We start from the raw sequence: 24401 nt of genomic DNA, 5'->3' as shown, positions 1-24401 counted from the left end.
TTGAGGGTTGCTTACAAAACTGTGCGCATTGCAAGGGTTTTGTGGGCATCTTCTCTGGTTAGAGGAGTGGGAAAATTGTTTTTCCCCATTGATCTCTAACCTGCACTGTATAACATCAGCAGCATCCCACCCAGCACTTTTGAAATAGCACCAGAATAGCACTCCTCGGAGAGTGCTGATAGCAAAAGCTGCATCTGCTGTTGAGTAATCAGGATTAGCGAGTATTGGCTTGCTGGGGAAACTGTGTGTTTAAAGCTTGCAAAAGAAAATAGGTAGAGGGGATGAGGATTAAAGTTTATTCCGTGTGTCTATAAGCTGTGTTAGAAAAATAGTTCATTTAGAGGCTTAAAATTATTCTGTGCATGTTAAGAGTTTGCAAAAGTCAATTCTTTTGCTGTGGGAAGGTGTAAGAGCGGTTTCCTGCAGAAGTAATCGACAGTGTTTTCCCACCCAACCTCACACCCACCTCAATCACATAGTTTGAGATATAGACTGTTCCCAAAACTAGAAGGTTAGGATGGAAATTTTTCACAAGAAGAGTCAATTAGGAATTTACATTAACAACTGATCTTAACTGATTAATTGTTGTCTTATTGACAAACAGATTAAAATAAAGTTTTAGGATATTTTAAATTTAAATAAGGGTTCCCATTCCTTATATAACTTTAAACAATTATTTAATAACTCACCAGCATTAAGATTACTCCTGAGGGAATTCTGTGCACAAAAACTTAAAATTCTGCAAACTTTATATTGGTCAAAATAACAATTTACATGACAGTCTTTAAGTAATTACATTTTAAATTAATACAGAAAAAAATGTTAATTAGAGATGCAGAATTTCCATGGAAAGTCAATTAGAGATGCAGAATTTCCCTGGAAAGTCTCCCTACTCCCCTGGCCACTTTGCCCTCTCAGGCCCCAACTCCTCCACCTGCCAGTATCTCTCCCCTCCACCTCTAAGCTCAACCCCTTCAACTCTATCGCCAGTCCCAGAGTTTGACCCCATTCTCAGTACTGCCCCTCACACAGGCTCCCTCTGTCCTTCCCTCTCTCACACACACATGCTCCCTCCCTCTAGTGCACACACACCCCCTCATACAGGCTCCCTCACTCTCTCGCACACACACCCATACAAGCTCCCTTTCTCTCCCACACATACATCCTCACACAGACTCCCTACATGTCTCTCTCTAATGCACCCCTTCACACAGGCTCTGTCTCACACATACACAATCCCTTCACACAGGCTAGCACCCTCACATACACATGATCCCTTTTTCATACACATGAGCTCCCAATCTCACACACATACACACTCCTTCACAATCTCTTCATATAGCTCTCTCTCTCTAGCACCCACATTAAAGCATCCCTCCCCTGCTCTCTCACCTCCCATGCTCTCTTTCACACCCTCCTGTTCACCCCCCTGCTCTCACCCTCCCCTCCCACACACATTCACTCTCACTGGAGCCTTCATCTTCACCACGAACGGCACGCTGGGGCCTTCATCTTAGTGCGCTTTGTTCACGGCATGCCGGGATCTTCTCTGCCATTTTCTGCACAGAATTTGGCAATTCTGCACAGAAAATGGAAATTCTGTGCAAATTCTGTGCTCCGCAGTAGCGCAGAATTCCCCCAGGACTATAAGATGTAGATAGCCGTTCAGTAACAGAATGAGGGCTAGAGTGGCAGACTTGGAGGCGCTGAGGAAGACAGAGAGGTACATTGATGAGACCTTCAGGGACAGAGTAACCAAGTCCCAAATCCAGTCTGGCAGCCCCAAAAAGGTCTCCCAGTTGGAGAACATCACCCTGGGGTAGCAGGAAGTGATCCTGTAGCAAGGACCTGTTCTCCAGGTGATGTATTATCCTCTCGCTCCGAGGACAAGACTCCGAGGGCTACTGCCCAGAAGGGAAGGGTTAGGCCAGCCATCATAGTTAGTGATTCAATTATTAGAAATGTAGATAGCAGGGTGGCTGGTGGACGTGAGGACTGCCTGGTAACTTGCCTGCCTGGTGCGAAGGTGGCAGACCTCATGCATCACCTAGATAGGATTATAGACAGTGCTGGGGAGAAGCCGGCTGTCATGTTACATGTGAGCACCAACGACATAGGAAAATGTGGGAGAGAGGTTTTGGAAGCCAGGGTGGCATTCTCTGAAATGCTCCCTGTTCCACACGCAGGCAGAGCTCAGGAGTTTCAATGCATGGATGAGACAATGGTGCAGGAAAGAGGGATTCAGTTTTGTAAGGAGCTGGGGAAACTTTTCGGGAAGGAGGGAGACTTTTCTGAAAGGATGGGCTCCACTTTAATCAGAGTGGAACCAAGCTGCTGGCACTAACTTTTAAAAAGGAGATAGAGCAGCTTTAAACTAGAACAAGGTGGAAAGCCGACAGTCACTCAGCAGTGCATGGTTCGGAGGAATGTATCCTTGAAGGTACTAATGAAACAGGAGAGTTAGAGCATCCCAACAGAGAGGTTCCATTAAAAGCAAACATAGTTCATTTGCCTATATGAAAAAAAGTCACCCGAGCTAAAGATTTCCAATTTATCCCTATCAACTGAAAAGCAGGTTGTTAATACAAACAAAAAATACACTTTGAAATGTCTGTATGTCAATGCCAGAAGTCTAAGAAGTAAGATGGGAGAGTTAGCGTATATAGCAGTAAATGATGAGATTGACAAAACTGGCATCATAGAGACATGGTGGAAGGAAGATAACCAATGGGACATGCTTTATTGGGGTACAAATTATATCACAATGATAGGGAGGATCAACTTGGTTGGGGTGTGGCACTTATGTCCAGGAGGGTATAAAGTCCAACAGGATAAAGATCATACAAGAGACTAATTGTTCAGTAGAATCTATATGGGTAGAAATCCCATGTGTGTTGGGTAAGAGTATAGTGATAGGAGTATACTACCATCCACCTGGACAAAGTGGTCAGACAGATGATGAAATGCTAAGAGAAATCAAGGAAGCAAACCAATTTAGCAGTGCAGTAATAATGGGAGATTTCAATTACCCCAATATTGACTGGGTAAATGTAACATCAGGACTTGCCTTAGACAAAGTTCCTGGATGTAATAAATGACTGCTTCATGGAGCAATTGGTTCAGGAACCAACAAGAGAGAGCTATTAAGAACATAAGAATATGCCATACTGGGTCAGACCAAGGGTCCATCAAGCCCAGCATTCTGTTTCCAACAGTGGCCAATCCAGGCCATAAGAACCTGGCAAGTACTCCAAAACTAAGTCTACTCCATGTTACCGTTGCTAATGGCAGTGGCTATTCTCTAAGTGAACCTAATAGCAGGTAATGGACTTCTCCTCCAAGAACTTATCCAATCCTTTTTTAAACACAGTTATATTAACTGCACTAACCACATCCTCTGGCAACAAATTCCAGAGTTTAATTGTGCGTTGAGTGAAAAAGAACTTTCTCCGATTAGTTTTAAATGTGCCACATGCTAACTTCATGGAGTGCCCCCTAGTCTTTCTATTATCCGCAGGATTTGGTGAGAGAAGTAACGGTGGTGGGGCCACTTGGCAATAGTGATCATAACATGATCAAATTTAAACTAATAACTGGAAGGGGGACAATAAGTAAATCTACAGCTCGAACACTAAATTTTCTAAAGGGAAACTTTGATAAAATGAGGAAAATAGAAAAAAACTGAAAGGTACAGCTGCAAAGGTTAAAATTGTTCAACAGCCATGGGCATTGTTTAAAAATACAATCCTAGAGGCGCAGTCCAGATGTATTCCACGCATTAAGAAAGGTGGAAGGAAGGCAAATTGATTACAGTCATGGTTAAAAGGTGAGGAGAAAGAGGCTATTTTAGCCAAAAAAAAACCATCCTTCAAAAATTGGAAGAAGGAACCATCTGAAGAAAATAGGAAAAAGCATAAGCATTGTTAAGTTAAATGTAAAACATTGATAAGACAGGCGAAGAGAGAATTTGAAATGAAGTTGGCCATAGAGGCTGTTACGCCTGTCGGTCGCAGAGAACTGCGACTGCTGTTGCTCACCTCTTGTCTCATTACACTGACTCCTTTGGGTAGACTTAGCGGCCTCCGCCAGCTATTGCCGGCCTCCCTGCCCCTGTTCCCAGGCCTCCTTGGATGGTTTGGACGCTGCCGACCGCCATCTTGCCCTTGGAGTTCCTTAGGTGCGCGCGCTCGCTTCCAGGCCAGTCTTATGCACGTCATGGCGGGAACCTCGGGGGTGACTCCCCCGGATGACGTCATTCTTCATGGACTCTTAAGCCGGCTGGCCCTGTCTGCCTACAACTTGGCCACAAGTTCCCTCTTTGCTCACTACGGACTCCCCGTTTCAGCTTCTGCTTCCTCAGCATGAGATGTCCCGGGTACCCGCTCCTCGGGGGCCCTTTCCTCATCTCTGGCTATCTGCTCCTCAGAGGGCTTTGCGCCTAGGACCGCTGCCTGCCCCATTCCTCAGGGCTCCCTCTGGAACCATCGTTACTTCTACTGTGAGTTCTCCGCTCTGCGGACCACTACAGTATCACCTCTGCTGAGGACCCTCACCAGTGTACCCCGCTCTGCGGACCACTACCGTATCATCTCTGCTGAGGACCCTCACCAGTGTACCCCGCTCTGTGGACCACTACCGTATCATCTCTGCTGAGGACCCTCACCAGTGTACCCCGCTCTGCGGACCACTACCGTATCATCTCTGCTGAGGACCCTCACCAGTGTACCCCGCTCTGCGGACCATTGCCATCTCTCTATAGAGGAATCCTCCTTTGGGCCCCACTTCACAGACCACGTGGCCACCTCTGTGTCTGTGTGACTTTCCTGCTACATTCTCCACTACACGGGCAGTGTCACTCTCTCTCTCTCTCTCTGCTCCTTCTCCAGAGCCTGCTGTCCTTCACGCCCAGCAGCTGAGGCCTCGCCTCCCGATGGTGAGGCTCATGGGGCTCCTCCCCATGGGCATTACCATCTCTCACCTCAACACTATCATTAAACTCATCCATTGTACCTGAAGACTGGAGGGTGGCCAATGTAACCCCAATATTTAAAAAAGGGCTCCAGGGGCGATCCGGGAAACTACAGACCGGTGAGCCTGACTTCAGTGCTGGGAAAAATAGTGGAAACCGTTCTAAAGATCAAAGTCACAGGGCATATAGAAAGACATGATTTAATGGAACACAGTCAACGTGGATTTACCCAAGGGAAGTCTTGCCTAACAAATCTGCTTCATTTTTTTGAAGGGGCTAATAAACATGTGGATAAAGGTGAACTGGTAGATGTAGTGTATTTGGATTTTCAGAAGGCATTTGACAAAGTTCCTCATGAGAGGCTTCTAAGCAAACTAAAAAGTCATGGGATAGGAGGCGATGTCCTTTCGTGGGTTACAAACTGGCTAAAAGACAGGAAACAGAGAGTAGGGTTAAATGGTCAATTTTCTCAGTGGAAAAGGGTAAACAGTGGAGTGCCTCAGGGATCTGTACTTGGACTGGTGCTTTTCAATATATTTATAAATGATCTGGAAAGGACTACGACAAGCGAGGTTATCAGATTTGCAGATGATACAAAATTATTTAGAGTAGTTAAATCACAAGCGGATTGTGATACATTGCAGGAGGACCTTGCGAGACTGCAAGATTTTCATCTGTTATTTGGATGCCCATTTAATGTGGACAAGTGCATAAACATAAACCTTGATGTAGTTACACGATGTTAGGTTCCATATTAGGAGCTACCACCCAGGAAAAAGATCTAGGCAATATGGTGGAGAATACTCTGAAATCGTCAGCTCAGTGTGCTGCAGCAGTCAAAAAAGCAAACAGAATGTTAGGAATTAAGAAGGGAATGGTTAACAAAACGGAAAATGTCATAATGCCTCTGTATCGCTCCATGGAGAGACTGCACCTTGAATACTGTGTACAATTCTGGTCGCCGCATCTCAAAAAAGATATAGTTGCAATGGAGAAGGTACAGAGAAGGGTGACCAAAATGATAAAGGAGATGGAACAGCTCCCCTATTAGGAAAGGCTGAAGAGGTTAAGGCTGTTCAGCTTGGAGAAGAGACGGCTGAGGGGGGATCTGATAGAGGTCTTTAAAATGAGAGGTTTTGAACCAGTAGATGTGAATCAGTTATTTACACTTTCGGATTATAGACGGACTAGAGGGCACTCCATGAAGTTAGCAAGTAGCACATTTAAAACTAATCGGAGAAAATTATTTTTCCTCAATGCACAATTAAGCTCTGGAATTTGTTGCCAGAGGATGTGGTTAGTGCAGTTAGTGTAGCTGGATTTAAAATAGGTTGGATAAGTTCTTGGAGGAGAAGTCCATTAACTGCTATTTATTTATTTATTTATTTAACGTGTTTTGTATACCGTCATTGACTTAGGGAATGGCCTCTGCTATCACTGGCATCAGCAGCATGGGATCTTCTTAGTGTTTGGGTACTTGCCAGGTTCTTGAGGCCTGGTTTGGCCTCTGTTGGAAGCAGGATGCTGGGCTTGATGGACCCTTGGTCTGACCAAGCATGGCAATCTCTTACGTTCTATCCAGTTTTTTGCAGCAAGTGCCACATGTATAATTATCTACCTTTTAGCAAGAGATTGTATGTGTACACCCAGTGCAAAGAGCTCCTGGCTTTCAGAGAATGAGTCCAATCTCTGGAGGCTAGAGTGGCAGGCCTCAAGGAGCTAAGGCAGGTAGAAAGGTATAGAGAGAGATACTGTAGCATGATCCCGCCTCCAGTCTGGCAGCCCCTGTGCTGTTTCGGAAAATCAAAGTCATCTAGAAGGCAAACATCATCTGGCATGGGAGGAAGTGATCTTGAAGCTAGGATCTGTCCTCCAAAAGATGCATTATCCTTTCACACTGAAGATATTTCTCCAGGAATGTAGACAGTTGGATGGCAAGAGGATTTCTTGGTAATTTGCCTGCCTGATACAAAGGTAGCAAACCTCACGCCACCTAAATAGGATATTAAACAGCACAGGGGAGAGGCCGGCCACCATGGTACATGTGGGTATCAACAAAATAGAAAAGAGCAGGAGGGATGTTATGGGAGTAAAATGTAGACTTATAGTTAGAAATCTGAAATCCGGTATTTCCAGTGTTCCATTCTCAGAAATCTTCCCTATTCCGCGCTCAGAACCTCAAGGGCAGGCTGAGCTCCAGTCCCAATTTGTGGATGAGACAAGAGAGCAGGGAAGAGAGCTTCAGTTTTGTTAGGAACTGGGGAACACAGAAGGGGTAGTTTATTCTGACAGGATGAGCTCCTCCTCAATCAGGGTGAAACCTGGCTGCTGCAGCTAACATTTAAAAAGATAGAGCAACTCTTAAACTAAATCATGGGGGAAAGCCAAGAGCTGTGCTGGAGTGCATGGTTCAGAGAGGCATCTTCTAAGAATTCCGACATAACAGGGAAGTTGCTGTCAAATATTCTGAAATCTAAGCCATCTAAGCTAAAGTAGCTTAGATGGCATTAAAGAGCAGACAAAAATGAAGAATTCCAAACTACCTGTATCAGCTGCTAATAAGCACATTGGGGGTCATTTTCAAAGGAGTTACGCATGTAAATGTGACATACTATCGTAGCAATTTTCAAAAGCTATTTACTCGAGTAAAGTGCACTTACTTGAGTAAATCCTATGGACAATTCAATGGCATATATTGTAGCAATTTTGAAAAGCCCACTTACTTGAGTAAAGTGTATTTACTCGAGCAAAAACCAGTTTTGCTCGAGTAAATGCTTTTTAAAATCTACCCCATTGTGAATAAAAATAAAATCCATACTATAAATTGTCTGTATTTGAATTACCACAAGTCTACAAAAATCAGATTAGAGAGTCAGAATACATGGCACTTAATGAAGATATAGTCATGTACAGCCCAGCTTTCAAAATTATCCGCAGAATATCATTTGTACACATAATTGGGCACACAGTGATTATTGCTGGTATTTTATAAATGGTGTGGTGGGATCTGCAAACTTATAAAATACCACATATTTCTGCCCTGAAATTGCAAATGTATATTTGTAATAGAAGAAGATACATACTTTACCAATTTTTTAAAAATATGCATGTATATTTGTCGTGCCCAGTAATTGTAATGACTTGCACATGATTGCCCAGAATTAAACATAGAGGCAGGTGTTTACAAATTATGTGCATATACCACTTCTGAAAATACTTGTGCATGAACCTGGAATCCCAGTTCGCCAATATTTCCACCAGTACACCTAGACCTTCCAGCACTTCACCCTGAACTCCCACCAGGTCACCCAGACCTCCCACCCAAAACTGCAGACAAATAACAAAGTCCAATTTCAATTATACAAGTCAATTGCCAGGAGTAAAAGTTCAGACAAGTTTGGTAAAGTATACACACATAAGAGAAAGGGGCGTGTTTAGGGTAATTTTTAGCATAGGTAGTATCACGTGGTACGGTAAAGTTTTCATACCCTGCGATACTTCTGTTACGCAGCTGAGAGAGAGCAACTCTTTATAAAGCCTTCATAGTAGTCAACTAGTGTCTCCCCTCTTTTCAAAATTTATAAGCCATTGTGATGGCATTACCGAACGACGGTATATAAAACCTGACAAATAAATAAATAAATACCAGTTTTAAAATAGCAACTTGTGCACATACTTTCAAAGTCCACTCCAGAAAGCCCCTAAACCAGACCTTTTTGCCCTGCATTCATTTACATGCAATACTGCAAATATGTGCAAACTCTCAAGGTTTATAAAATATATGTGCGCATATGCTATTTACATGCTTTTATGCTATTTTTACACAAACAACCCTCATATAATCCTTTCAAAATTCTCTCCAATGGGCATATATGAGACCTGATGGAAGGAGGGAACTATGAAAGCAAGGTACAAATTCTAGTGACCTGATAGGGCAGATCAAGCTGGTGGAGGGGTGACATATGTTAAGGACTGCATAGAGTCAAACAGGAAAACAATCCAGCAGGAAACAAAATACACTGTGGAACCTTTATGGATAGAAATTTCGTGGATGACATGAAAGAGTATAGCAGTGGGTGTATTCTACTATCTGTCTAACCAGGATGAAGAATAAGACAATGAAATGCAAACAGAAATTAGAAAAGTAGGAGAGCGTAAGGACAGGAGAGGTTGGAGATTCCCTTTCTGAGAGAGCCAACTGAGGGATCCCGGGGCTCGTGGTGGCTTGCTCCCCCGATTCCGACGGTGCCCGACAGCTGAGACCCCGCTGACGTCACGAGGCAGGACCATAAAGCGGAAGCAGGAAGCCCTATAAAATCGGGCAGAGAGGTTCTTACCCCGAGAGCGTAAGGACAGGAGAGGTTGGAGATTCCCTTTCTGAGAGAGCCAACTGAGGGATCCCGGGGCTCGTGGTGGCTTGCTTCCCCGATTCCGATGGTGCCCAACAGCTGAGACCCCGCTGACGTCACGAGGCGGGACCAGAAAGCGGAAGCAGGAAGCCCTATAAAATCGGGCAGAGAGAGGTTCTTACCCCGAGAGCGTAAGGACAGGAGAGGTTGGAGATTCCCTTTCTGAGAGAGCCAACTGAGGGATCCCGGGGCTCGTGGTGGCTTGCTTCCCCGATTCCGATGGTGCCCGACAGCTGAGACCCCGCTGACGTCACGAGGCGGGACCAGAAAGCGGAAGCAGGAAGCCATATAAAATTGGGCAGAGAGCGGCGCGCAGCAGACGCCGGCGCACAGCCTAAGCTGTGCGCGCCCAAGGGGCGTGCGCATGCTAGGCTTTGCCTGGCTTAGGCTGGATTCGCATGGTTTCACTGAAAAACTGGACTAAGCGAAGTTTTTAAGGTAAAAAATGTTTTCTTTCTCCTTCAGCTCACTCCTACGGGTTATTACTTGCGGAAAACAAGGCTATACAGTTAGACTTTGACTGACTTCTTAGCGGGACAGTTTCTTGAGTTATGCCTCCTAAAAGGAAGGGGAAGGTGAGGGTTTTACCTCCCCTCCCACTACCATCACCAATACAAGCAGAAATCAGTCGGTTTATTATCTTGCCTGCGTTCAAAAAGGCAGGTTACGAGGAATCTGGTGTGCCAATCAGTCAGGGAGGACTGATTGTGCCTGCAGAGGAGACCTCCCTTAGTCCTAATACAGGACTCCCACCGGCATGGAGAGAAGGAAATGGGACAATTGGAGAAGCTGAGGGGGAGATTAGTTTGTCCAGTCCGGAAGCGGGGAAGGATGTAACTCGCATTCAGGGACGGATATCCCAATCAGCTGAGGGTGTTGATGGAGCAGAAGGAGGAATAGAACTGTTGCCTCCCCCTATGGGGTTAGAGACACAACTGACCAGCAGGACACCCCCTATCTCATTTCCTCGACCAGCGGTGGTTACATTAGACAATCTATGGGAGATGATGGCTGGGATGTTAGAAAATATTAAAGGCTTGGAAAATAAAGTGGATTTGCTAAGTACGGGACATCAACAGGAAGTTTTTCAAATCCAGAAACAAATTAGAGAATCTTCTGAAAAAATTAAAGTACTTGAATTAAATGATAAGAAACATCAAGATTTCCATACAGTTGTGGTTAAAGACAGAGAAAATATTGTTAAGAGAATTGAGGCCATCGAAAACAATTCCAAGCGCTTAAATTTAAGAGTCTTGAACTTCCCCAGGATAATTGGGGAAGCTCCCTTAGTTTCCTTAAAAAAATTTCTAAGTGAAAATCTTGGTTTTGTTGATGATGAGTCCCCTATCATATCAAATTGTTATTTTTTACCCAAACCAAAAAATATAGTAACTCAAGAAACTAACCAAATGTTTCAAGGAAATTTGACAAACTTCCTCGAAGATTCCCAATCACAAGTGATTGATAGGGGGACGTTATTGGCAATTTTCCTCAATTAATGATGTTAATATACTTATGAAAAGATATTTTGCCAAATACCCCATCACCCACTTTGGCCAGTCTATTAAAATTTTCCCAGACTTAGCTGCTTCTACACAGGTAAGACGGAAAACCTTTTTAGGTTACCGACAGGAAGTAATTGCTTTGGGATTTTCTTTTAATTTGAGATTTCCATGTAAATGTCTCATTGCAAAACAAGATGAAGTTTTTATTTTTTCCTTGCCTGAACATCTAAAGAATTTCTTAGAACAACGGAAAATTTCAACCTCATCCCCTGTGTCCAATGTTAATTAAATATAAGGAAATGCAGGTTTCTGTAATAGCCCTGATATTGTTAGATAATATGTGTTAATACTCCCTTAAATTTCTGTGTTATTCCGCATTCCTCTCAAGATTGAATTGAGACAAATGGTTTAGATTGATGTTAATAGTATTTCTTGAATTGTAAGTTAAGGAGAGGAATTTCTAACTATCAAACCATTTATTTTTGTGTTTCTATTGTAAATCATTATTGTGATTTATTAGAAAATTAATAAAGAATTTAAAAAAAAAAGAAAAGTAAATAAAATTAGCAAAACCAAAATAATGGGAAATTTCAATTGATTGGGGAAATGTCTCATCGGGACATGTTAGGCCGGTAAAGTTTCTGGATACCATAAATGACTGCTTCATGGTGCAGCTAGTCCTGGAACCCACAAGAGAAGCTATTTTACATCTGATCCTCAGTGGAATGCAGGATACAGAGCAAGGACTTAACAGTGGTGGGGATGCTTTGCAATAGTGATCATAACACAATCAACTTCGTCATAATCACTAGAGGGGGACATTAAGTAAAACTACTACAGAAGCAACTAACTTTAAAAGGGGAGACTACAATACACTAAGATTATTAGCAAGGAGTAGTTGCAAAGGTTAAAAGTTTGCATGAGGCATGGACATTGATAATACCATCTTGGAAGCCCAGAAGAAAATGATTTCATGCACTTAAATAGGTTGAAGGAAGACCAAACAGCTGCCAGCCTGGTTTCCTTGGCAAGGCGAGAGAGGCCGTTAAAGCCTAAAGGATATATTTCAGAAAATGGAAAGCAAACCCAAATAAGGGAAATAGGAAAGAGTATATAAGCACTGGCAAGTTAGACGTAAAGCATTTAATAAATGTAATTTATAAGGAAGGACAAGATAGAATTTGAACAGAAGCTTGCTATAGATGACTAAAGGGTAAAAATGGCGCTCAGAGATGACAAAGCCATGACAGAAAAACTAAATGAATTCTATGCTTTGATCTTTACTGAGGAAAATGTTGAGAAGATATCTACTGTTGAGAGTAGGTTGTAATATCCCCCAACACAGACAATGCTTCAGTAAACAATTTTCCTCTGCAGGATTCTTCCATATAGTGTGGCAACCTCAAAAACACAGCCCATGCTTGAACAGATGCTTTAACCCTACAGGGAGCTTAAAGACCAGGAGTAAAATACGTCCATCTACCATAACATTCCAGTTCATGCCAGGCTTCCTGAAAATAGGTCCGGCCTTCTCTGCACAGGTTAAATCGCAGTTCGTGAGGAGAACTGACTAATGATCAGCCTCTTGCTTTTGCCACCGGGTTTAACCCTGTCTGCTTTAAACGGTTTCTGGCTTCTGCCACAGGGCTTGAACCTGTCCTTTTTAAACAGTCTCTGGCTTCTGCCACAGATTCTTGCCAAGACCAGAAGTGTCTTTTCAAGCCCTTACTGCAACCACCCACCGTAGCTTGTAGAGGGAGAAATACACTTTGCCTTACCCAACTACAAACTACAACCACCCATGGCAGTGCCTTCTACCAGACTCTAAACTGTTTGGCTTTAACAATCCACATCTCCTTGAGGAGGCTTCCACCATTCATCTCCCACATCCATTGGCATTGGTTCCAGTTCCGGCTCTGGATTCTCCAACACCTCCACCCCCATGTCTCCTTCTGCCTCTATTAGTGCTCCTTTCTGATCCTGTCCATTCCCCTCTTCAGGGCACCTCTCTCTCCTCCCAGTCCACCTGGGTGTAACCTCCCTTTGCTGAGGTAAAGGCTGTAAAGTCCTTCCCTCTTTGTTCTCCGACCTCCCCCAGGTCTACTCAGTGAATTAGATTTTCTCCTAACTTGAGGATTCTTGGGTTCTGAAGGTTCCACCCAGATTTTCTTTCTTGTCCAGATTCCCCTACTGGTTTCCTCACCCAACCCCTCCTGGGATATATAGTAACCATCACACTACACTGGAAATGTTTTTTTATGATGATGTTTTAGAGAAACTGAAGCAAATCATTGTGACAATGGAAGTTGTAAAACAGCACATTGACAAACTAAAGAGTAACAAATCACCAGGACCGAATGGTATTGATCCCAGAATTATTAAAGAAATCAGATATGAAATTGCAGACTTGTTACTAGTAATTTGAAACCTATCATTAAAAACAGCCACAGTACCTGAGGACTGGAGGGAGGCCAATGTAAGGCCATTTTTTTTTAAAGAGCTCTAGGGGAGATCCAAGAAACTATGAACTAGTGAGTCTGGCTTTGATACTGGGCATAATGGTATAAGCTATTCTTAAAAAAAAAAAAAAAGAAAGAAAGAAATTACTGGCCTAATGGATAGACATGGCCTAATAAGGAAGAACCAGCATGAATTTAGCAAAAGGAAGTCTTGCCTTTCCAATGTATTAGATTTTTTGAAGGTGTTATGTATGCTTAAGGGTGAGCCAATCAATATAGAATATATGATTTATTATTTTGCAAGATTTTAAGTTTATTCACTATTGTACCTGTCTTGCTTTTATTCTATTTTATGATTGTTTACTAATTATGTATGTTTTTATTTGTAACCCACCCCAAACATCGGAGGGTGTGGGAAATAACTGCTTTTAAATAAATAAATAAGTAAATAAATCAAGTATCTGGATTTTCAGATGCAAGGCACAATCAAACTGTGGAGTCTGCTGCCAGAGGATGTGGTCAAGGCATCTAGTGCAGCTGGGTTTTAAAGGTGGGGGGGGGGGGGGGTTGGACAAGTTCCTAGAGGAAAAGTTAATAAGCCAGGTAGATTTAGGAAAGCCACCTTTTATCCCCAGGAATGAGCAAAATGATCTGCCAGGTACTTGTGAACTGGATTGGCCACTGAGAGAGACAGGATGCTGGGCTAGCTGGACCTTTGGTGTAACTCAGCGTGGCATATTTTAGAGTCTTATAGCCTCAGAGAGAGTAAGATTAGCCTTCAGCGCACCTCAGGTTTCTTTTCCCCCCACTTTGCCTCAAATAGGCTCACAGTAACGGCACTTGGGGGCTCACGTTCAAAGTCGGATTTAAAGCTCCAGGATCTGCAGAGTTGCTAGATGTAGTGCCTAGGGAATTTACTAGAGAGGAAGATGAGTTACATACAACTGGTCAGAAGTATCAAGCATTTTCCTCAAAGTGCTGAATCCTAGAAATAATGACTAGAGGTTGGTGGGAAATAGGATTTTTCCGATCTATATCCGAAATGAAAGGCTGCAAGTGGACAGTTTTGTAGCACACACTTCAACTTTGAGAAAAAAATAAATCATTTTTCAAAGTTCAGGACCTATTTGAAACTTCTGCTGACACCTTTACTTCTGCTTTTCCCCCACCTGGGGGCAAAGAGAGATCGGCTGGCCCAATTTTATTAGTAGCCTTGGTCAGGGTTGCCTGATGCCAAAACGTTTTAGAGGATAATCAATCAATCACCAAATTTATCCCAAAAGTAGCCCAAAACTCAAAAGTTGCAAAAACAATTTTCATTATGCACGGTTTTACACAAAGTCCTGCATTGCATGCAGACAAATTTACAAAATTAACAATATATATAAAAAAGTTAAAAAAAATATTGCTAGAAAAATCTAAAAAAAAAAAAAATCAAGGTTGTCATGTCCAGTGTTGCCGTAACATAAGGTTTATCTGAGAGCTGTGCAGAGCTGCACCATTCAAGATGTATTAGAAGCAAGTCCAGGTTGGGGAACCGGACAGCCCTAGGGCATTAAAAACTGTGGCTCCGTTCCTGCTCAGGGGTGGGAAAACAAGCAGCTTTCTTTTTTTCAAGCCCCTGCAGGGTGGAAATGAGGTGGCAGAGCAAAGAAGGCATTTCCTTTAAGTCCCTGGCAGGGCGAAAGTAGCAGCACAAGAGTGATGCGAGTTGCCTTTTGAGCTGTATCTTACTGCAATTCGCAGTCAGCTCACTCGGGCTGCCAGGAATGCAGTTATATGGACGATGATCGCCTTAGCACTACCCTGGCACTGGTGATTGCTCTTGGATAGAATTGCCTGGGGGCTCCTTTATAAGGGGTCACCGTTAGCACTGACAGCGCATTATAAGGCAGCTCTATTCCCTTTAGTGCCCAAAACAGCGCTGTATTTTTGAGTGAAACTCATAATAGCACCATTTTGCCGTATGACAGGGCGGTGCAGATGGTAGCGGTTCTCACCCAGGGATACCTGGAAGCTTGTCCGGGACTTCACAGCCAGCAGGTAGCACATTACTGCCCCAGGAGAAAGGGAGGCCTGAGCTGCAAGAGTCAGCCACCTGCCACCGCACAGAAAAAGCCACCCTCATTCATACGGATGATGCTTTGTATGTAATGTCTGCTTAGAAGAAGCCATAGACTATATTTAGTCTATTTTCTTTTGATGGGAGAAGTAAGAGGGACAGAGAAGTGTCCACTTGAATATTCATTCCTCTGACTATCTAAAAGGAGTAAAGCAAACTTAAGGTGATACTGCCTTCCCCTCCCATTTCTACACCCCCAAGCTTCAAACTGGCATCAATTTGGCAGGAAGAAAGAACAAAGCACCACTAGAAATATGCCTTCCAGCTACCGCAGTGCCCTTCCGGAAAGAAGCCCCAAAAAACGCACACACCAAAAAAAAAAAAAAATATATATATATATATACATATATATATCCCAAAATCCAGCAGCTAAAAAAAAGGAAAACGTTTTCCCGCACACGCTCAGAAAAAGTAGCCCAGTTGGGCGTGAAAACCACCCATCTGGCACCACTGGGCTTGGTGCCTCTTGAGTCAAATATAAAAAGCCAAGGGGCACCAGGAAGCCGCCCTAGAGATGCAGATCTGCTCTAGATCCCGGGACTAAGGGGATTTAGCGCGGGGTTGTAAACTGGGGCCGGTGCTAGAGCTGTAGTCCTGGCGCTAAGGCGCTGGAACTGCGCCCAGATGTACTAAGGGCTTTCCCGTGTACGGGCTACGGGGAAGAGCTGAGTCATTAAGCGGTGCAGCTAGGGAGCGGGGAAGGAAGGAGGGGTCCAGCCCTGCCTACTGACAGGTTACGGCGCTAACCGAAGTCCCGGTTCTCCGAATGCTGCGTTCACTTTGGCGCAACAGGAGCCAGGGTGCCAGGGAGAGTGCAGGCCGTCTCCTCAGGGGAATAAGGGGGGGTTCAAGATGCGATCTTTGATGTGCGCCTTGGAGTCTGCGATCTGTGACAATTCTCGCATCGAGATGAGCTGTTTTAAAAACCCAGGGCACTGCCCGGCCAGCAGACAGGCTCGCGCTAGCCCTCCGGGGCCGCCAGGTTTCACCTTCGCTCCCAGAAGTTATTTAAGCTTTCGATGGAGCCCGGCGGAGCCCTGACTTGTTGGGTTTCAGGGAACTCCCCCGTCTCCGGACTTAAGTCCTCTCTCCAGAAACGCACACCCCACATCTGGGCAAAATCCGAAGGGCACCGAGCATTGCCGGCCCTCACGCCTGGCTCTCGGAGTGAAGATACCGCGAACAATTAGAGGAGGCCACAGAAACGTGTGGAGCACCCCCCACCCCGATCTATTGACCAACTCCAGCCTCGGTCTCCCCCAGCTGCGAGGATCATTCTCCTGCTCCAGGAGGCCAATAATGGTCAAGGACGGCTCATTTGACTCTTAAATAATGCCAGTATTATTACCATTATTATTTTTTTCCAGTTTTGCCGGCACATTGCCCCCAAATAAGATCCGAAACTGATGGATAGAAATGCGCTGTGTTTTATTTTGTGTATTCAGTTTATTCCGCTTCATTGATTATTGTTGTAATCTATTGTGGGTGTTTCGCTGTTTCACAGCTTTGAGCCCATTGAGTGGGTAAAAGCATGAAATAAGTGGCAGATCGGATTAATAGGTTTCTACCTTCCAACCCCTTCTCTTCTCCGGGATCAATGCCCTCTCTGCAATGCAAAATCTACTTTGCCAACGGCTTTTTTTTCCCCCCCAAAGAAAACTGAGAGATGGCTGCAGCCAATTGTTATAAAACGAAATACATGAAGCGTGCACGGGGAGCCTAACACAACCGTACACAAGTCCACTGCAAATTGTCAGTCCCCTGACAGATCCTGTGCCTGTTATCCGATCTTTCTCCCGCAGTCTCCAAAAAGGCAAAAAAAAACAAAAACCCCAAACCTCGGCGAGGTTGTGAATTTTCAGAGTCTGAGATTCGGTTTAGGGGACGGGACGGACAAGGCGTGCAGGAGCAGGAGGAGAAACCGTAGAGTTGGCGGCAGGGTCTCCTCCCCCCCCCCCCCTAGCGCTCCAGACCTTGCCGTTACAGGAACGAAACAAAACTCCTGGAAGCCTCTGCGGATGTGTGCCCCGAGATCGGAGCAAACGTAAAATGCCCTTTCCGTTTGAAGTTTCGGGGGAGTCGCTGGGATGTGTAAATAATAATGGAATGGAAAATGAAGCTGGCCTACCGCGCAAACCTCTCCTCCTAGTACAGAAACCCGAGGCCGACAGAAGGTGCGCTACATTAAAAAGAAACACTCGTCCGTGGCTAGAGGTGTTAACGTGAACATCTGTCAACCAGCAGGTCACTTTTCGTACAATCTAATTTGCTTAAAAGAATCCAAGACCCGATTTCATAAAAAGATTTTCCACATAAATAGAGAAGAGGAGAAAAATAGCCCTATGTATATTTTTTTTAAAAGGGGGAAATAATGTATTTTCACCAGCCTGATTTTAAACATATTTTATCAAGTACTCATAAAAACCTGTTTATGAATACTGTTTATACCCTTAGCTATTTTGTCTAGCGAGGAACACGTATTAAAAGATGTATTAATTATCTTTTTTCTGTATAATGGAGTAAAATGTATTTGCTATTTTTAATATCCCTTAATTTTTTTTTGATCGGGCAACAACATTTTTTTATTTGCGAGAAGGATTTTAAATTTTGAAGAGCTCATATTCAATTGCTATATAGACTAAAAAAAATTGTAAATTTTATGTACAGAGAAATAAATCCTATTTCATAAATAGGTATTGTTTTTAACTTTAAGAATATATCAGCAGAACTGCTCTGATTGTAGTATGTTCGCAAAACGCTGCACTGATTACACAGAAACCTCCAGCAAATGGTAATTATGAATTGAGGACATGAGTGTGTAAGGTACCAGAAAATATAGTTTCCAGATCAAATTATTTCGACTTTTACAAAGCTTCCCTTCTTTGCAACACAGTAATTAAAATCGTGAACTTTGCACGAGGGGATCCATTTTAATAAACACTTTAATGTTGAAACATGCTTCTCAATGTGAAATCTGTCATTGAAATAATATATTCTAATTACGTTATTTACAAATTGCAGATGGAGTTTGTGGAAATCGTTTGTTCAGCGCGTCTTCCACAAAATCCCCTGCTCCTCACAGACAATCCCAACCTATCCTTCTCGAGTCCTTTTACCAGTTTAAAATATGTTGGATTAATCGTGGCTAGTTTATGGGTTTGCAACTCCTTTTAACCAAAGCCGCTCCAAAAAAAAAAACCAAAAAAAAACCAGACGTCTTAGGCACCGGCCCGTGGTTTCCGGGAGTATCGAGCTAAAACCTGCTCTTCTAAAGCACCGAAATGAGGAGTCAAAGGGGAAAAATGAAAATCAGCAACGGAACTTTCACTCTGGAGGTAAGAGGCTCGGCTGTTAAGTAAGACACTGGCGCAGAGAGACCGCGAGGGAAAACAGCAAGGGACGCGTGGAGAAAGGGCCAAGCCCCAAGGCTCTGCTTGCTTATAATTAAATGGATATATTACTCACTGCTACTAATATCATCAGCAGACATGGTGGGAAGAAGGCTGACCGCTAGGAGGGAAACATGTCTCTTTTTAGCGTGAAAAAAAAAAGAGTGCTAAATGGGAAAGGATCTTCGTTTCATATAAGAGGTCAATCTTTGCGGGATATTTTGATATGTTTAATTGTCAAAATTACATGCACCGTGTGTCGTTTGTCAGCTATCGTGAACTCATAATTCTTTACCCTAAACTTTGTATTGTTTTTAACCACGGCGAGGAAAGACAACTTTTGAAAATAATTGCCATCCCATCCTCGCTCGGATGTCATGGGAGAGAGCTTCTCTGGATTTGCAAATAAAAAAAACAAAAATGCGTCAAAAACCCGAGAGCGCGAGGAAGCGCCTGATCGGCGATACAATATCGTTTTCCCCCCTGAAAACCAGAATCGATTCCCCGCTCAGCTATCAGAAACGGGGAGGGGGGCAACCAAACCGGTACCTGCGGAAGGAAGGGAGGGAGGGAGGAGGTCAAATCTCTGATTTTACAATTTGAATTTAAAGAAGTCGTGAAACAAAAAAAAAAAAACAAAAACTCAAGACAGATCACTAACGTCATTAAAACAAAACTGTCCTGCTCGGGAAGTTTTCACACATAAAGGCTGTTTCGTTCACTCTAAAATGGAATGGAAAGTATGTTCAGGTAGGAAAAAAAAGAAAAAGAAAAAGATCACTACATCATTATACCAACAAGAAATCCAGGTGCACAGTGGTATAAACCGCTCAATGTATTATTATTTCACCTTTAACCAGTCCGGGCTACCTTGCATATGAGCCACACATAAAAGTACCTGCGCTGACCCGTGGAAAATATCATAAACCTACAAAAATTCCATTTCAAGGGGTTCTTAGAGAGAGGTTTAATCTGACTATGCTCAGCGACTTGCATATTTCCTCCAAGAGATCTAACGTCCTTGCTAACGTTTCGTGGCTGAGTAGTTGTCACTCTGAGAGTACAGAGGGGTGGCCGGGCCCTTCCAATTCTCACAATTTGGCTTGCAACCGTAAAAAAAAAACAAAAAAAAAAAGTTATTTCCTGTCTCTGGCCATGAAATCTTTTTTCCCCCCTATTTGACGTTTGATGCTTTCACGAAAACAAGAGAACAATGAGAGGTACATCTTAAGATTAGGTTATTAGTAATTTTTATTATTTTATATTTCAGGATATGTAACTATTTATTTTTAAATTGAACTAGATGCGTTTATATGTCTTCTTTCTAATTCAAACCAAAAAAGCAAACATAGTAAAGGTAGCTACAAAAATATAAACAAGATGCCAGATAATCGCATCCTAAATCTTAGAAACCCAACTCACCTCTAATCTCGGAGAGGGGGGGGGGGTTATATTTAGCGACTATTTATTAATGTCGTTGTTCGCCTTGAGAATTTGAAAAAGCGAGTTATAAATCTAATACATAAAATTAATTTAATTAAATAATTCGGTTTTGCTCTCACGCCACTCCCCGACTGAAAAGTTAAACCTCTTTAAAGGCCTTGGTTGCAAAACCGTTTAGAACCGACAGTAATTTACTCCCGTGTTTTGTTTTTTTGTTTGTTTGTTTTTTTATCACCACTGCCTCTCAGTAACAAGCACCGAACGGTATCATACACCGAGTTCAGTAATTTTTCCATTTGCCAGAGTTATTTAAAAATGTGATTCAACAAATTATTAAATAATTTTCCATCAGTTTGTTCCTTCAGTCATCAGACTGAAGGAACAAAAAAAAAAAACAAACCCAACCAAACAAAAGATCTTCCCTTAACTTCAGCTTTAAGGAGAACCTTATTTCATTCCGGACCCTAATGCTCTTTCCTTACTAAAATGATTCATTTTTCTATTAGGAAGATCAGGTGATGCTTTATCAACAGAGTGATACATTTACAGGTACTATTCAACCCCCTCACAAAGCTCTTTTATAGAAAGTAATAGTAAACAAAATGATTTGAGAATTTCTATAGATATTGTCCCGACAGACATTTCATTAACTATCTAAAAAAAAAACCAAACAAACCCCACAGTACTGTAGCAGAGTACAAAAAAAAACAATGTCCTGTTTAAAACCGAATTTACAAAATAGTACCACAGTAACAACAACAATTGCGATGTAATAGAATACAAACATTGCAGATAGGTATGGCAGCCACTGACTTGTACCGTAGTGCAGGGAAAACCTACAGTGGCAATGTTAAACTGCTGGAATCCTTCTGCCAAAGTTTACTAGGGCTGCAGCAGTGCCTTTGTAATTCAGAGCAAGCTTCCAAAATAATGCAGCAGTGGCTCGGGGAATGATCTTACTTTCGAAGTTACTCAACTAATGTTGAACTCTGAGAATGTTTAAATCGCTGTGGCAGGAACTTCTTGGACAGCAGCGTTATAAACCAGCGGGGGTTCTTTCCCCCCCCCCTCTCCAGGCTGCTAGACGGCGGCATAATCTGGTCAAAATCTGCTCAGCGGTAGCAAAATTGCACTTTAGCCGTATTCCCAAAGCAGCGAAATGAGGACACGGTAAAATCTATAATGACACCGTGCAGAACTGCGGATTTCATGGTGGATATAAATATTGCAGTAGTGGGTGTGCTCCTGGACAGAGAAGGTAATAATCATGTAGTCACTTCTTATTCCAAATCTTCCCTTGGGAGCTATATGCAATGTGTGAGAGCGAATGGAGCGCATATATAGAGAGAGAGAGACAATTATAAATATGATTGTGTGTGTATGTAGATATATACAGACACACATACAGAGAGAGAGAGAGAGATATACAGTACATACAGAGAGAAAATGAAGCTCATTCATATGGCGAGAGAAGCTCCACCTAAACATTAGAGATGTGAATCGGAACCAGAATCGGATCCGATTTCAGTTCCGATTCACATCTCTACTAAACGTACACTTGTGTGTACGGACAGGCAGGATCTTCCCTCTCTCGCACCCTTCTGAGTGCCCCTTCACTGCTTGTTGGCTTCCCCCAACAGACGAAGGCTGAGAAGTCGCTCAGCGAGTGCTCGGGGAGGAAATCAACACGTTCGGCCTAATAAGTCGCCCTCTCCCGTGCACGGGTTTTCCAAGAAGGCAGGGTCGCTGCCCACTCTCCCCTCCCCCTCCCCTGACATCCGAAGGGGGGGAGGGGGCAGCCCCTCTGCACCCTTACCTGCTTTGGGCAGCTGCAGGGCGGCGGGGGGCGGCGGCGGCGGCGGCTCCCAGCGCAGCCCGGCCGCGGCCCCGTCGCGCAGGCTCTCGGGCACCAGGCTCTCCAGGCTCTCGTTGGCCTGCTGCCGGCGCAGCGCCACCTGCGCGGCCATGACCCGCTGGCGCTCGATGATCAGGATGCACTTCTCGCACGTGCAGTCCTTGAAGCGGCAGTAGCGCTTGTGGCCCTTCAGCCAGGAGAGCACCCCGTGGTTCCGGCAGCGCGCGCACTTGGGGGTGCGCTGCAGGGGCGCGCGCGGCTGGGGCGCCCCCATGTACAGGTAGGGGGAGCCGTACCCATTCATGGCCCTCCCGCACCTGCTGCGCCCCCCCCCCACCCCTGCACCTGCTCCCTCTGTGCTCCCCTCCCCCAACCTGCTCCCTCTCACCTGCACCTGCTCCCCTCCCCCTCCCGCAGCCTTCCTCCCCCCCCCTCTGGGCTCCCCTTCCTCTCTCACCAACCTGCTGCCCCCTCTCCTCACCTCCTGTACATCGTCCCTCTGGGCTCCCCTTCCCCTCCCTGACCCTGCTCTTCTCACCTCCGGCACCTGCTCCCTCTGTGCTCCCCTTCTCCTTCGACCATGCTCCCCCTCTCCCTCTGTGCTCCCCCTCTCCTCCCTATAACTCCTCCTTCTCAACCCCTCTCCCCATGCACTTGCTCCCCTTCAAACTCTTCTCCTGCCCCCAACCCCCCCTTGCTCCTGCTCCCCCTGTGCTCTTCCTCTCCCCCCCCTCCCCTCCTGCTCCTTGCCTTTCCTTAGCCCTGGCGGAAAGAGGAGGGGGCGCTCCCGGTGCCGCGGAGCAGGACTGGCTCGCCCTCCCCGCCGCTCTCCGTCTAGATCCGGATCCCTCCGTCCAGGCGGGCGAGTCTTTGCCTTCTGCGCTCGGCGAGTCCGGGCAGCCGGGCCAGGAGCGCCTCCCCCCCCCCCCCCTCGGGCCCCGCCCCCGGCCCCGCCCCCCAGGGCTCCTATCCCCGCAGGGGGGGAGGGGGAGGGGGGCTGGACGGGACGCTGCGGGCAGAAAGGAGGCGGCCAGGCGTTTTCTGCTTTCTTGTTCACCCTTTTTCTCCGAATTCAGCCGCTAGGAAAACTGCGCCCCGAGCTCTATAACCCAGCAAGTAAAGTTTAGCAGCCGATCACTCACCTTTCCTGACCCTCCCCTCTCCGAGAGCGAGGCCAGTGCGTGAAATTCACATTACTGGAAAAAGAAAAGATACTCCGCAGGACGATTTGCATAAATCTACTCCTCAAACCTGACCCGCCCACAGTGAAAATCAATTTGCAACCTGCACAGCATTTCCAAGGGCCGGGTAATTAGTTTTTAATTATTGACTTAATACCCTCGCAGTCGTAATTTCACAAGAGTACGATGTGCAAAACTGCAGGGAAAGTAAACAGCGTGTGAAAGACCCCTGCCACTTCGTTTTGGTTTGCTTTTTTTTTTCACCAGGTTCGCATTAAATACAACATGTAAGAAATAATGTAATTAGTTTTACAAAAAAAATTATACTATTCATTAGTAATGGAGCAGCTGAAGCCGGGGGGGGGGGGGGGAGATGTCAGCTCCTTTTGTGAATTTCACAATTTGGTGGCTGAGATTTATTTTCTGGGCTGTGAATACAATCATAGCCCTCAGCTCCGGCAATCTTATGCTTTCAGGGATCAGTGCCACTTTCGGGAGGTGCAGACCTGGGCAGCGATCGGTCGGGCGTTTTCGCCGCAGAAACGGGGAAGAGAAAGTGGGAAACGAAAACCACCCCCTCAACTCCCTCTTTATTAGGGCGAATTGCAAAAAAAAAAAAAAAAACGCCCGGGCTGGCACGGTCTGCAGTTCTCTGGCAGGACTGCCCACCACCTGCCAGGCATTTCTCCAAGCTGGCATCAGTCGGAGAAGCCACCCGCAACCCCCGTGGCTTAGAAATGCGATCGTATAAGATTTGTTTGGGAAGTAAAACGAACGCATTTCTATAGCTCGCGCGCCACAATGCATCGCCTTCTTTGCAAGCCTGCGCTTAGTTCGTTCTCGCTGCCCTTCCGACGACCAAGTTCCCCCTCAAAGAGGCTGCAGTGAAGCGGTGGCTTTCTTACGGGCTGTTTTCCTAGGCAGACTACTTTCCGAATTAATTGACTCTTTGTTGAGGAGAAAGGGTGGCCAACTACATCCAGGCGTTCAGAATAGATCTGTTTGTGCTTTGTTTTTTTTTGTTTTCCTAAAACGTTTTGGCAAGTGAACAAATTCTGAAATAGAAACC

General features: G+C 44.6%; 1 protein-coding gene across 1 annotated transcript in view; it reads right to left on the bottom strand.

Moving 5' to 3' along the window:
• DMRT3 (doublesex and mab-3 related transcription factor 3) overlaps positions 1 to 22477 on the bottom strand; it is a 45679-nt gene extending 23202 nt beyond the window's left edge. The window contains exon 1 of the mRNA XM_029585878.1: positions 22113 to 22477. Within this exon, the coding sequence (XP_029441738.1) occupies positions 22113 to 22455 (343 nt within the window). The 5' untranslated portion in view covers positions 22456 to 22477. The remainder of the gene's footprint in view (positions 1 to 22112) is intronic.
• Between the last annotated feature and the right edge of the window lie 1924 nt (positions 22478 to 24401).

This window comes from Rhinatrema bivittatum, chromosome 1, assembly GCF_901001135.1.
Source record: "Rhinatrema bivittatum chromosome 1, aRhiBiv1.1, whole genome shotgun sequence".
NCBI classification, from domain to species: domain Eukaryota; kingdom Metazoa; phylum Chordata; class Amphibia; order Gymnophiona; family Rhinatrematidae; genus Rhinatrema; species Rhinatrema bivittatum.
This window is presented reverse-complemented; position numbering and strand designations above follow the sequence as displayed.